This window comes from Trachymyrmex septentrionalis, unplaced genomic scaffold (assembly GCF_001594115.1).
Source record: "Trachymyrmex septentrionalis isolate Tsep2-gDNA-1 unplaced genomic scaffold, Tsep1.0 scaffold128, whole genome shotgun sequence".
Taxonomy (NCBI): domain Eukaryota; kingdom Metazoa; phylum Arthropoda; class Insecta; order Hymenoptera; family Formicidae; genus Trachymyrmex; species Trachymyrmex septentrionalis.
In genome coordinates, this window is record NW_017304417.1 from 1,385,521 (window position 1) to 1,399,847 (window position 14,327).

General features: G+C 35.7%; 3 protein-coding genes and 1 pseudogene across 3 annotated transcripts in view; 1 reads left to right on the forward strand and 3 right to left on the reverse strand.

The window, feature by feature from the left end:
- LOC108756561 (lachesin-like) overlaps positions 1-2,826 on the reverse strand; it is a 48,939-nt gene extending 46,113 nt beyond the window's left edge. The window contains exon 1 of the mRNA XM_018500455.1: positions 2,656-2,826. The gene's annotated coding sequence lies outside the window, so the exon portion shown is untranslated. The remainder of the gene's footprint in view (positions 1-2,655) is intronic.
- Positions 2,827-3,950: 1,124 nt separating this feature from the next.
- Positions 3,951-8,958, reverse strand: LOC108756524 (integrator complex subunit 7). The gene is made up of 13 exons (XM_018500406.1): positions 8,754-8,958; positions 8,259-8,578; positions 7,960-8,184; positions 7,638-7,887; positions 7,485-7,558; positions 7,257-7,402; positions 6,840-7,185; positions 6,469-6,728; positions 6,162-6,362; positions 6,001-6,094; positions 5,022-5,125; positions 4,429-4,933; positions 3,951-4,238 (listed from the first exon to the last, which is right to left on the reverse strand). Exons 1-13 carry the CDS (start codon positions 8,842-8,844, stop codon positions 3,969-3,971), a joined length of 2,886 nt encoding a protein of 961 aa, XP_018355908.1. The 5' UTR covers positions 8,845-8,958; the 3' UTR covers positions 3,951-3,968.
- A 513-nt stretch (positions 8,959-9,471) lies between these two features.
- LOC108756525 (hsp90 co-chaperone Cdc37) lies at positions 9,472-12,172 on the forward strand. The gene is made up of 5 exons (XM_018500407.1): positions 9,472-9,693; positions 10,208-10,341; positions 10,426-10,870; positions 11,151-11,456; positions 11,543-12,172. Exons 1-5 carry the CDS (start codon positions 9,661-9,663, stop codon positions 11,747-11,749), a joined length of 1,125 nt encoding a protein of 374 aa, XP_018355909.1. The 5' UTR covers positions 9,472-9,660; the 3' UTR covers positions 11,750-12,172.
- Positions 12,173-12,776: 604 nt separating this feature from the next.
- LOC108756573 lies at positions 12,777-14,291 on the reverse strand (annotated as a pseudogene).
- Positions 14,292-14,327: the final 36 nt, after the last annotated feature.

The window sequence follows — 14,327 nt, forward strand, 5'->3', positions numbered from 1 at the left end:
AATAAAGGCATTAATTGATGCAAACCGGCGAATAACAACTCGTGAGATCGCTGAGAGATTAAATGTATCGAATTCGACCGTTCATGATCATTTGAAACGCGTCTGATTGAAAATCGTCTTTCATTTTCATAAGAAAAAACGAAATTACTTTCCGAACAACCTAATATATTGTAATATATTATGTAATATAGTAACACAATTCGTCGCTTTGCAATCAATTAAGAATAGTAATTTAATTATATTTTTTATTGCATGCTATGCGTATTTAAAAGAGCAAAGTTTAATCATCTTTATTAAATAAATTAAAAAATTTCACTTTTTTACGAAATAAATGTGAGTGATCCACTCAATTACCTGCGATGTTTTGTAAATCAAAAAAGATATATTAAAATAATACGTGAATGATTTCAATTGTCTTCTCAAAGTCTTTCCAAGAAAGTGCCATTAAGTTTGCCGCGCACACAAATCAATTACACTAAGCGCTTCCTTTTCATTATCGTCCGCTTTTTTCAAGCCCGTTAAGTCTACGTAGTTTATAATGTCTACGTAGCGGTCGTTTTACGCAACACTAAATCTAAATTTGCTTTTCTTAAAGGACGATTACTTTAGAATGCAGCGATAACAGAATTTGCGCCCGGAGAATTTTCCGATAACCAAAGCAAGTAAATTTCAGCAGTAATGAAGTTAATGTTTAATTATAAATCAAACCTGCCCTGTCTCGTCTAATTGGATGTGTCATTTGTGGCAAAACATATGTACAACAAAAATAACATGATATTTAATTTAATGAAATAATGGAATTGCCTTTAATCGATCGCTTGGTGGTCCATAACAGAGTTAGACATTAAAGTCTTTTGAAATATTAGCGAAATCTATTTGTAACAGTTACGTGTCGTCTAACTAGCCGTCGCAATACAAGGATCGACGAATTCAATTAGGTGTATCAAGCGCGCAAAGTTGATTCTTGATGAAGACGATCGCCAGAAGGATTCCTCCCTAGAACGATCCTTCTCTCCCGCAGAGAAGCAGCGCGTTTTAGATTGCGGACGACCTTTACCATTGTCGCAATCAGTTACCCTTGTCAAGAGGTTTATACCCGCAATTTTAAGGATGCGTTAGGAGAGACGCTATTATTAGTGCTGTTTGTGTTATTCCACCATCATCGCTTATTAGACGTAAAACAAGAATAGAATAGCACAAACAGCGCTAATGGCGTTTCCCCGAACGCGCTTTAAGACTCTATTGTCGGAACTTGATCCACGCGTGCTTGATTTGATTCCACACACACACATACACACACACACACACACACACACACACACACACACACACACACACACACACACACACACACACACACAGCTCCCCGGATCTCCCGCACGAGAAGCCGCGTCCGGCATCCGTGGCTTCCGAAGCTCCCCCGAGGTACCAGCAAATTAATCTGGAGCCAAAGTTCGGCAGTTTACTCGACTGCAAGACTCTCGTTCTCTTCCTCGTCCGCCGTTTCCCTCCGCGATCGCGGTTCCGACTTGCAGAACGCGATATTACTTGTGAAAACAAGTAATAATGGAAGAGAGTGATATTATTCGATTGATGCGAAGAGATTCTCGTTTCCAGATCAAGTTTTGCGTTAAATAAAATGACAAAGATATTTCTCTTGTATTTTCTAAAGGATCGAGATCGAAAAGCTCCGTCCTTAAAGACGAAACGAAATGCGCATCAAGAACATTGACGAGTGTTTTGACCGATAAAAGTTTACGAAACGCGCGCGATATTTCGTTTTCAACTTTGCTCGATAAATTTTCTGTGTCAAGTTAACTTAGCGTATTATGGAACATAAGTTTTTAAACAACAAAATTAATAAGGTTTTGTTATAATTATGAGAAACATCGTAAAACAAATACGAAAGTTAAATTTTGCTATAGTTGCGGTAAAAATCAATTTTTACCATTTTCATTCTGAATTAAAGCGACACGGCAAATGTATACACAAAAATTCTCATTATGCCTCACGTCTTTTAATTATTTCTAATATTCCAATCATAATTCAAGTTACGAGTATTTTCAATGCGATATTTGCATGACAATCAAAACACTATACTCTTTTAAACTATAAATAATAAAAAATTCATCAATAATCGATTGTGCAATCAATGTTAAAACGGTGCTTCGATCACTTGGCTTGAGATTTGAATTGGCATAAGCGCTAAATTTTAGACTTCAATGTCCAAGAGTAGCAATTGGTAATGCACCAATCTGATCGAAAAGTTTTTATGTGGCAGCTGGCGATTAAAATAACGATTTTCATAAAAATTATTCAATGCACTTGACTAGCATTCTGAAAGATTATACAGCATTTATAGTAGCTCGTACCTTCATTACGATTTTTGAAAATGGCGCCCGCTTTCGCCGGCCGTCGCGTCGAGGGGAAACTTGTACAAATTATAAATATGGAAATGGACTTAAAATGACATACTGAAACTTTCGCGAAGAGCGAGACCACCAGATATTAAAAAGCAATCGCGCGTTCCCCCGACGCACAGCATTTAGGAATATGTAATGTTAGACCGAACTTGGCGCGGACGAATGGCGCGAAGTGGGAAACGCAAGGGTTTTAAGAAAACCCGTCAAAAAAAGTTCCTGACTTGTGACTTACCGCGGGCACAACGCGCGACGAGGTTCAACAGCGCAGCGGGTCGGCGATCAACGCTGCAACGTTCCTCGAAGACATAACTGTTGCTTCCCGCAGATAATGCCGGGCAGGTAATTTCGAATGGAATGGAATAATGAATATAAGTAACGCTCGGCCGTTCGCGCGCTCCGCTCCGAACCGTACCGGCAGATAGACTGTGCGCGACTGTGCGTCCGCCACTCTCGTGATCTCCCTTTTATAGGTCGTCGCCCGCGCGAAGCGTCCACTCAAACGTCGACATTCGCTACTTGACGGCTAACGTCACTCCGCTACGACGGATCCTGCGCGCGTTTTTTAGATGTGCACAAGAAATTTTTAACCAACGAGATATACAAAATGATTTAATACGATACTTGAATGTAAAACATATTTCCTTAAAATGTGTAAGCGTGACTTCTTCGAAAGAATTATTTACTGTGAAGAATTTTATAGCTAAAATATATAAGTTTCGTTTTTCGATATATTTTCAAAGAATTAAAATATAGTTCTAAAAATAGGCAATTAAAATTATAATGTAATTAAAGATAATATAATTGTGATTGATATTACGAATAGATCGTCTTTTTTTTCAGAACAATATTTTAAAGTCCGTTTTAAACGATCTAAAATTTGTGTCAGATTTTAGAATAGAAGTCTATTTACAATTTTATGTGCTATATTTTCCTTTTAAATTTTTTAATATTTTTCGTATTATGCAGTCCATAAAATTACAAATAGAATTATATTCAGAATTTTTACACGAATTAGACCGCCTAAAATAAGTTTTATTTGTGGGCTCACTTGCAGTTAAAAGTCGACGATTTGTATCAATTCAGATATTTTCTTCATATACGTATCGTTGTATTTTACATTAAAAATATATATCTAAATTTATATAAATCTATAAAAAATGAATATTCCTACAAAAAAATTAAAAATGTAAAGATTGCGTGTTTCAACAAGAATCAAATATCGCTGTAATAACAAGAAATTGTCGCGTTAATACTTATTAAGTATAACGATAAACTTTGGTAAAAATTATTTAAAAAAAAAAAACAAAGAATGAAATAAATCACGAAAAATATGTTTGTGATACATTACATCCCGTAACTATATTATTACTAATATAAATGCATGATGCAGCTTTTATTTTAAAATTAAAAACAAAATTATGATATGGATTTTCTATGAGAATAATTTATTAAAATTCATTCTTATTAAAATTTATTTGAATAAAAATATTATAAAATATATATTGCATACCACGAAATGCATGTAACTTCAGGTAACTTAACTCTTTAAGGTAACTTTCTCTTCGCAGGTTCTTCGTGTACTCTAACAGGTAAAGTGGAACGTGGGCCACACTTCCACACATTACCATCTTTGTCGAGTATACTCGCGCTCGCCGTGATTTGATATTGACCACCGGTACTCGGGACAGTGTTTGCACCAACCGTGCATGGCGGTATAATCGTAGATCCAGGTACTCCCAAGGACAATAAAAATTCGCAAGCGAAGAAATCCCGATGTGGTGTTACCGTTTGCTGCAATTCGTTCATATTGGAATCCTATAAACAAACATATGCTTTATTTAATATTATTTAATAATAATAATTAAATAATAATAATATATTAATCTTTGTTAATAATTAATAATTTACGAATTAATCTTTAATATTCATTTCAACAAACATGCATAATATAGACTATTTAATTTTTAATAATTAATGTGATCGTAATTTTAGATACTTTATCTACCTTTTGATCAGAATTTATTTTCGAAGGCGGCGTCGTCGAGATAGAAATACACACCGCAGCGACGGAACGGAAAAGGGAAGCCCGTCGACCGTGTCGCAATACTCCTTCGACTTTGAGCGCTAGTTGGCTACCTTGCGGCACAGATACGGGCTCACCGAGAACACGTGGTTGAGGTGATACAGATAGCTTAATACTAGTAGTCTGTAGAGTTTGAAAGAAATATCGCGGAATCGGCAATCTCATCGTTCCACCGGCAAGAAGCGTCACTTGCGACATCAAACAACTAACTCTCAAATGGCTAATTGCTCCATTCTTGCTTTCGCCACCTATACAGGATGGTGCTAAACGACGCAATTCGGCACAACAACGAGCCAACTGTCGCATCTCTACGGAGTCACCAAAATGAAAATTCACAGAATCATTCTGTTGCTGGTACATAGAAATACTAGGTCCGCCACAGACTCGTTCTAGGCTATTTGCTAATAACCGACATATTTCTTGTAATCTGCAAGAGATGAATTAAGGTAAATAGCCAAGAGAATGTTCTTAATAAATGCGATAATTGAATAAAAATTTTTCTGATAAAAGGATACGCCCGAATATTCGCCAATGATTCCGGATCAGCATCAAAGGCTGATTGATATAACTTTTGGTAATTTTCCGCACAGTTTTTCAAATCTTGCGCTGATTTTCTTAACTGTAAAATTTATAATATACACTGTAGTATATCAGTATACAATATACAGGGTGTCCCATTTTATTGTCCCAAATAACTTTTTTATTTTTAATCATAGAAAGAAATGCTTCGGACAAAAGTTGTATGGCTTTGGGGGGGGAGGGGACATAAGATAGTGTCATTAGTTTGACCTTGAATAGGTGTTTAAAGGTCACGTGAAGATTACCTTCAATTTCTTAAACGAAACCCTCTACTTTTTATTGCACATTCTTGTAGAGCTTTCCAAAACACTATAATTAAGTTCATTTTCATTAAGTAAGGCCATTGGAGGTTCGTATCTCTTATTTTCTTTTTTATGTAGAAATGTAATTTTTAGTGCAAAAATGAAAATAAGAGGAATAACCTCCAATGATCTTGATCTTGACAAATGTTATGCAGATCATGATCCTGAACAACATTCAAGAGGTTTTAGCCATCGATCGGACACCTTGGATAATGCTAATGCCGGCGGTGCTGTAACTTGCAAGTCTTATAACTTGAAAAGTACTTAATGAAAATGAACTTAATTGTAGTGTTTTGGAAAGTTTTCGAGGTGATCTACAAGAATATGCAATAAAAAGTAGAGGGTTCGATTTAAGAAATTAAAGGTAACTTTCACGTAATCTTCAAACAAATATTCAAGATCGAACTAATGACACCATCTTATGTTCCCCTTAAAGCCATACAACTTTTGTCCGAAACATTTTTTTCTATAATTAAAAATAAAAAAAGTTATTTGGGGTGGCACATTAAAATAGGACACCCTGTATAAGTGTATACATATAGCCGTAAGTATATAGTTGTAGGTAGATATTATAATTAAAATCACTTTACAATTATAATTATATAAATTATACCTGATGCGTAACACGTCCGTATCTCTGGAGATCGTCTTTCGTTGCAATGACGACTGTGACAGCTATAGCAGGTGGTGGTGCGGTACATAAAGATCTAAAAATTTAAATTTTGATTTCTACAATTTCTTTTTCTTGATTACATTTGCTATATTTTTACTTACATGCATGAATGTAACAATTGTGCAATGGACTGTAAGAATTCACAACGTAATTTTGAATATTCGCTTGGAAATTGCAAACTGCGTAATGGAGTGCTAGCGGCTTTGAGAGACGCGCAAGCGCTTGCATAACGCGCTATCGCGCCATTCAGTTTTTCCACAATCTCAGCTTTATTCATATTATCTTCGCCTTCCGTTTTATTTCTTTATACATATATTATTATGTTAGAAGAAGAAAAATAAGATAAGAGAAGAACAAATAAGATAATGTATTATGGTTTTGACAGCAGATAAAATGGAAAATACGTACATAAGACAACATTCTGCTTTTGTAACTAATTCTAAACCTGACAGCCAAAAATGTAACTGCTCCGATGCTACAGTTTCCTTTAGACCTTTAAATATTTCAGTAGCAATTGTATGATGGCCGTATCTTGCTGCGCTGCGCGCAATACGATATTTTGCCCAACCATCCACGTTTCTCACAATGTTGTTTACCGCCTCTAAACATTCCGAATTCCATTCGTATCCTCCAGCCACCGTTTGGAATAATAATGTACAAAGCATTACCTTTTTAAATCAAAATAGAATCTCATTTATGAAGAAATATCTGTTAAGAAACTAAAAATTGTTCTATATAAAGGAAACAATTCTTACATATTCATATACTTATAAACTTACCTTTGTATGTACATGAGATGTCTGTTTAAGCTTGATCAAAATATCGGGTAAAAGTGGAAGCAATGTATTCTCTCCTAAACTACCAATAGCACCCAAGGCTTCACATAATGCGACTGTCTGCTTCTCATTCTGACTGTTTTCTGCACTAGCATTGATTAGAGTAGAACCAATAGCATCGACAAACAAAACACAATGACTGGGCTGTGATTGACACAGTTTTACTATTGAACGTAGGCATGCCTTCAATTGATGTAAATATTTATCGTCCAAAACTAATAATACAATCAGAGATTCAAGACAGGAAATCACATCTTGTATACCATAAGCAGGCAATCCTTCTTGGTAACTGTTAACAAAATAATCCATATTAATTATCTATCTTACATATTCTAAGAGAAAAATTTTACATGTACATACCAATAACAGGCAACTCTAGAAAGTATAGTAATGGCTTTTACTGCGACAAACAGGTCAGGCGAGTAACATGCATTTAAACATAATTGCAATAAGGGACTATTTTCTTCCATATTTGCATCGCACGTTACAGCATTTTGGCTAAGCACCTGCATTTTGATAAACATATGTAAATGTATATTGTAAAAGAAATTTTTGAGGTTTAAATTATGTTACATCAATTTAACTGACCTCGATTACGTCTAATGTACGAATGAGAAGATCTGTATTTCCTGCACCATCTTGCAAAAGTGTCGTGGTACTCTCTAAATTATATTAGATATTGATTATATCACTCGTACATATATCAAATAGTAAATTATATCACACACACAAATCATATACCAATTAAATTATTAAGAGCACCCTGTGGCCAGAGATGTGCTCCTCTTCTAGCCAAACTATGCAAAAGATGCAAGGCGTGACGTTTAACAGACAATCTTGGATCATCTTGCAAATAGCGCAGTAATAATGCAACTTGTTGTGGCACATCTAACAATGTTGCAGAAGCAAGAGTACTTAGTGCACTCAGAGTGACTCTGACAAATTCCACTGCTGGATAACTCGCAAGAAGCTCCATACACAGTTCATTTACCTTTAATAAAAAAATAGTATATATATATATATTTATATATAAAGTTTATTATGTATACAAAATATTATATACCATTGATGCTGTAAAAGTATCGTGATGCATATACTGTAGAATCGGTATAAGCTGCAACTTCATTGAAGCTGGAGTAGCTTGACCTCTAATCATATCAGAAATCTTACTGCACATGGATACAGCAAATAATTTGGACTGTGCTGCAAACATTTGAGCAGCATATATTGCAGCTTCTACTTCAACTGAATCATGAGAATCTAAGGATCTTCTTATGCTATGGTGTACCTGGTATAAAAATTAATAACTTTATTATAAGCTAGAAATTGTCTTGTTTTTTACTAATTAGCTGAAGATATTACTTGCTGCCTTTCAGGAATAATGCCAGCTACACTCCCCAATGTACGCAGAGTAAGCGCTCTAGCGACTGGGTCATTAGAATGTATAACACTGTAAATACGTCTTACAAATTCATCTACATTCAAAATTTTATCAAGATGCTTTTCACTCTGCTGACATACTCTTAAAACCCATACTCGTAAGAAATTACTCCCTGTACGAAATACTTCGGCCAATTTCAATAAAGATGAGTTTATTAATATTGGGAAGGGATACTTTTCAAATAATCGAGGAAAACGTACTATAGCTTCACATTGTTCCCCAGTCTTGGCAGAACGTAAACCTATAATCACACACACACACTTGAAACTAAAATGAATTCTTATGCAGTAAGCATAATAAACTGTATGTTTGCATATATGTTTGCATTTATAATAAGATTATTTGTTAATATTTGTTTAGTATTTGAGATATTATGTGCTGTAAATAGGTTAGAAAAATTAATGGTACAAACAAACCTTTATCAAGTTCTATGAGGGCTGTATTCGCATCTTGCTCAGGTTCTCCAAGTCCAGTATCGTTAAACGCATTCATTCTCATCCCAATCATTTTTACAATGTAAATTGAATACGAAATATCTAAAGAATGGTACTGTTATTTATAACTTGTTTCCTTGTTACATATAACCTATCTACTTAAAAAATTGATCATTCTTCATCTAAACACGATAGGCAACAAATCTAAGCCATCACAAACAATCCTACAAAAGAGAGAATGTCAACTACGTAACTATTTAATCAATGTTTATTACATTCGCAATAATTCATTAAAAAGTCTCGTATCTTTTAACCGGCCCGCCGTCACGGGGGCTTTAACCCTTTAAATTTACGTTCAATTCAAATTTACGTCTTGTACTTCAATCTACAATTTCTATCTTTTTTTTTTATTTTGTTGGAAAAATTTTAATGTTTATAAAGGTTTTCATTTCTTTTTACAGAATTTTTCAATTACAATCTTTCTCATATCTATCGCAACGCTAAAATTCTGCTAAAATGTTGGTCATTCTTTAGAGCTGAACTTTTGTATGTACTTTTCAACTTTCTCTCTTTTTCTCTCTAATTTACAATGATATATATACTTATTTCATTTCAAGTGTAGAAAGTGCAATCACGAATTATCGATCGATACCTGATCTGCCATCTTTCGTCCTTCCTTAAAATTGCCTACTATATAGTCAGTCGGTAATCAGACTTGATAAAAAGGAGGAAGCGTCAGCGATCAGAGAAGCGGAAACGAGAGTGGCAATCTAAGGTTTCTGTGCACTGTCTGCTGAAAGAAGAGGAAGAAAAGAGGAAGGAATCGTTTATTCCAAGCTGACGAACTCGTTGCGTGAAAGCGACTCGTTGACGACATTCGAGCGCTACAATGGTGGATTACAGCAAATGGAAGAATATCGAAGTAAGAACAATATCAGTCATCCTCCCTGGTTCCAGCGATCCAGTGGAATGTTCTTGAAGATGAGACCCAGGATCAAATCTCGCCGGCAGTGCGTCATTCTTGCACCGGAGATTATTATGACACATTACCAAAAGAATCAATTGCTGCAAAGAGTTTCGATTCAGCTCGACTATCCCGATTTAGAATGCAGTTTATGTATCGTGAATAATAGAATTGAGTCTTCTCTGAAACGTTATTATAGATCTTTGCACTGTCAAATGTTGCGAATTATCCAAGTTTCTTAGAAGCCAAACTGATTTTTATTTTTCATAAATTTTTAAATTTTAGTATATGATTAGTTTGCAATTTTATAAAGTTTCTTTGCTTCTTATACTTCATCTGACTAATCAATTTGAATTATCAGACTTTATTTTTATGATCACACTATCTTTTAACAGTAACAATGTTTGTACATTTAGATTTTATTCAATTCAAATGTTCTTATACTAATAGCTTTTACTACTCTTATCGTTAGATTTCAGATGACGAAGATGATACACATCCAAATATTGATACGCCATCCTTATTCAGATGGCGTCATCAAGCACGAGTAGAGAGAATGGAAGAGCGCAAGAAAGAGCAAGATGAACACAACAGAAAGAAAATAGAGTATGAGCAAAAATATGTTGAATAGTGTAATCTCCTCTATATACAACATTAAGCTAATTTCTGTTATAATATGTGTTATTTTAGAACATTGCAAAAACTCAAAGATACAAAGGAGAAATTAGCCAAATTAGAAAATGAACGTAATGATTCAGCTGATTTAACTACGTTGAAAAAAGTTCTTCAGGATCTCGAACAGGAGCAGAAAAAGATTAAGGAGGAGGAGAAAGAAATGGAAAAGAAGGAAAGATTGACACCATGGAATGTAGACACTATTGGACAAGATGGCTTTACGAAAACTGTAATAAATACAAAGCCTGCAAGGATGGATGATGACGCCAGTCTATCTGACGAGGAAAAAGAAAAACGAATGAAGCAATTCGTTAAAGATAACGAGAAGAAACTGAAAGAGTTTGGCATGCTAAGAAAATATGATGACAGCAAGAAATATTTACAAGATCATCCATACTTGGTTTGCGAAAATACAGCAAATTATTTGGTCATCTGGTGCATCAATTTGGAAATGGAAGAAGTAAATTTGACATCCAACTGTACTATCGCTAAACTAGAGCGCTTTATTAGACAGACTTAATAATTAATATTTATAACAATTCTCTCTATAAAATTTAGACCAATGAGAATAAGAGAAGGAATATTTTTAGTTAGAGTGGATCTTGCTGCTTGAGAATGTTCATATGCAAATTTGCAAATAAACATACCAAGACCCGCTTTGATCGAAGATGGGATTTTTTCTGTCAATTCTATATTTATTATGTATTTTTATTATATTTGATTCTATATTATATTTTCAGAAACATAACTTGATGGAGCACGTTGCGCATCAATGCATATGTATGCAATATATATTGGAGCTGTCTAAACAATTGGACGTTGATCCGCGAGCGTGTGTTGGCTCCTTTTTCAGTCGCATTCAAATTGCTGAAGTGGAATATAAAACTTCCTTCGATGACGAACTTCGAGCGTTTAAGGACAGAATACGCAAAAGAGCAGCAGAGAAGGTAGCTGACGCGGTTAGAGAGGCTGAGGAAGAGGAAAAAAAGGCTCGTTTAGGTCCCGGTGGACTCGATCCGGTCGAAGTGTTCGAAAGTCTTCCAGAGGTAAATAAAAATTTATTTCGAGATGCACACATTTGAACTAATGCTATGAAATTTCCTTCTTAATCCTTCTTTTTTCTCTTTTCTAGGCTTTACAGAAATGTTTCGAAGTGCAAGATATTCCTTTGTTGCAACAAACAATAGCCGCGATGCCGGAAGAAGAGGCGACATATCACATGAAACGTTGCATTGACAGTGGTCTATGGGTTCCTGATGCCAAAAACAAGAAGGAAAAAGAAAACAAGGAGGAAGTGGAACAACCGATCGTCACAGAAAAGACGCCAGATCCGGAATAACGCATTTAAGTTATCCTATTATCCTATTATCGATACTCAGTGAAAATCAGTATCTCATTTATATCATTTATTCTTTACATAATCCGAAACGGGTATATAATAAAATTGTTATCTCTTCGAATTCTGGGCAATATGCAATTATTATTTCCATCAGCTTTTTCTTTCGTCACCGTGATATTCGTCATCACGTTGGCACTCTGTTAAATTCAGCTGAATCAGTTCACAAGACTGAGTTGTCGTTTCATAAATAGAAAACTTGGCATAAAATATGTAACGATTACCAAGTAGCACGAGTTAGCGCAGAAAGTGCTATATATAATCCTCACTTTATGTATTTGTGTTATTACCGAAATTGCCTTTCTATATCGTGTATATACATACACACACACACACACACACACACACACACACACACACACACACACACACACACACATATATGTATATTGTGTTAATCGCAATTCATAATTATTTCCATATTTTATGTCCCTTTCCATAACATTAGTATTGTATATTAATCGGGAACAATATCGTTATGTAAATAAAACCAATTATGCATCAAAATTGTTTGTACCGTTGAAATTGTGAAATGTATAATTATATTTTGAAGAATTGTTTCAGTTTTTGTCTTTGAATTTGATTAAGTCAATCGAATCATTCCATTTCCATTTATTTTTTCGAGTTTCCTCAGAAATAATCTACTAGTGCACAGAATAAGAGTTCACATTTCTTTTTCCTTTTCTGTAATAACGAATAAATTATACAAAATAGTCTGTTTATTATTAAACCGATTCAATTAAATGTTACATAATTTATACAAAGTATCTGATAAATTTTTTTTACGTTTCCATGAATATCTTCTTACATGAAGCATGGAGCCTTTTACGCTGAATATGTTATATCGTTAAATTTGTAAATAATTATATTATTATCAATGTGACATATAAATTATAATTTTATTATATTATTTTCTATTAAATAATATTACCAACCGATTGTATATTTTTTTTTTTTTAGGCCAATTCAGGCCAAATTACGCGAAAGCAATTAATCTTGTGCGTAAAACATGTTTGAAAGAGCCCACCGTGAAACTCGAATGGCGAAGGTGGCGCTAATCGAGCTCTCGATCGAGTCGCGATCGCGTACATATACCGGAAGCAAGGGCATCTCCTTCCTTTCCGGCGCGGCGTTGGCACGGACGTGTAGGTAATATTTTTCCTCTTTCATTCTCACCATGATACGATAGTCACATCGACTGCGAGACGGCTGCGCTGGCTTTCCATCGGCACGGGCGTGGCGCACCGCTCAGTCGGCGTCGTTTTCGCGACGTTGCGACACGCGGTCGCTCAGAATTCAGAAATTCCTCCGAGACGGCGATTGTCCGTCCGTCTGTCCTCCATCGTGGCCGTTCTGTCTGTTACGCCTAATGGAAAGCCAGCCTGTCGGGCAGGTCGTGCTCCGATCATCCTCGCTTGCGCCTTTTGCACGGCGACGTCGGCCAACTTGACGTTCTACTAGAGCCTGTTCCATTCCAATCCATTCGGCCGTCAGTGGCGTCAATTAGTGTGGATTCCTGCCTGCTTTAAACGAGAAGTACGTGTTAGAATTAAGCGCGAGTTCCTGAACCCTCGAAAAAATTCATTGCTTCACGTTGTATGGTATGTATCAATTTAACAACGTAACGCGCGCGCGAGCTAACTGTTTCTGCGTTGTTCGTTTCTCTTTTCTAAATGGCCGTCCGCGATTCGTGAGATTTTCTCGATAGATCTTCTCATTATTGACGTCGGTGATCATTTTACGCGATTTTCCCCAATTTTCTCCTCTGAAATATCGGATTTCTCTCATTTTCGCGGATAAGAAATAATTTATGAAACTCTTGCGCATTTGGCAAAACTTGGTCGCCGTTAATCGCCATGATGCCTGTCGAGAAATTTCCCTTCAAAGCGACTGTTTCGACCGTTAAAGCCATTCCCGTTTTCGTACCTCAGAATTGAACTTGCACGGTTTATCTTTCTTTTTCTTCACATTGGAGAGAAAGGGACAAAAAATGAATAATGCGAGTTCAGTCCCGGAGTATAGAAAAAGAATAGTGAGAATAGCTTTCGTTTAGAAAGTGTAAAACGTGTAAAAAAAAATATTTTATCCGTGAATGCGCCATTCTAAACAGCTGCTGACGACAGTTGCGTAAAATGAAGTCCAACGACAATGAATCGAAAAAAGCGACGCGACGCTGTGCATTCTGGGTAAAATCGTTGGCTACTCAAAATGGCCGTGCAACGAGCAACGTTTGATTTCCGTTTTGCGGCTCGCATCGGATATGTCGTGTCACAAAATTTCGTGCGAAATGATCGAATCCATTCGAATTCGCGCGAGAAAAATCGAGCCATGAATTTTGCAAGATTTCGATTCGCATTTTATCGTAATGTTCGACATCTGAATTTCTTACTCGAGACACTTGCTTGAGAAATCTACGTATCATTTAATAGACGCTTTTCCGGTATTCGTGCGTGCGTGCGCGCACAACACACACACACACACACACACACACGTACGTACGTACGTACGTACGTAAACGTAC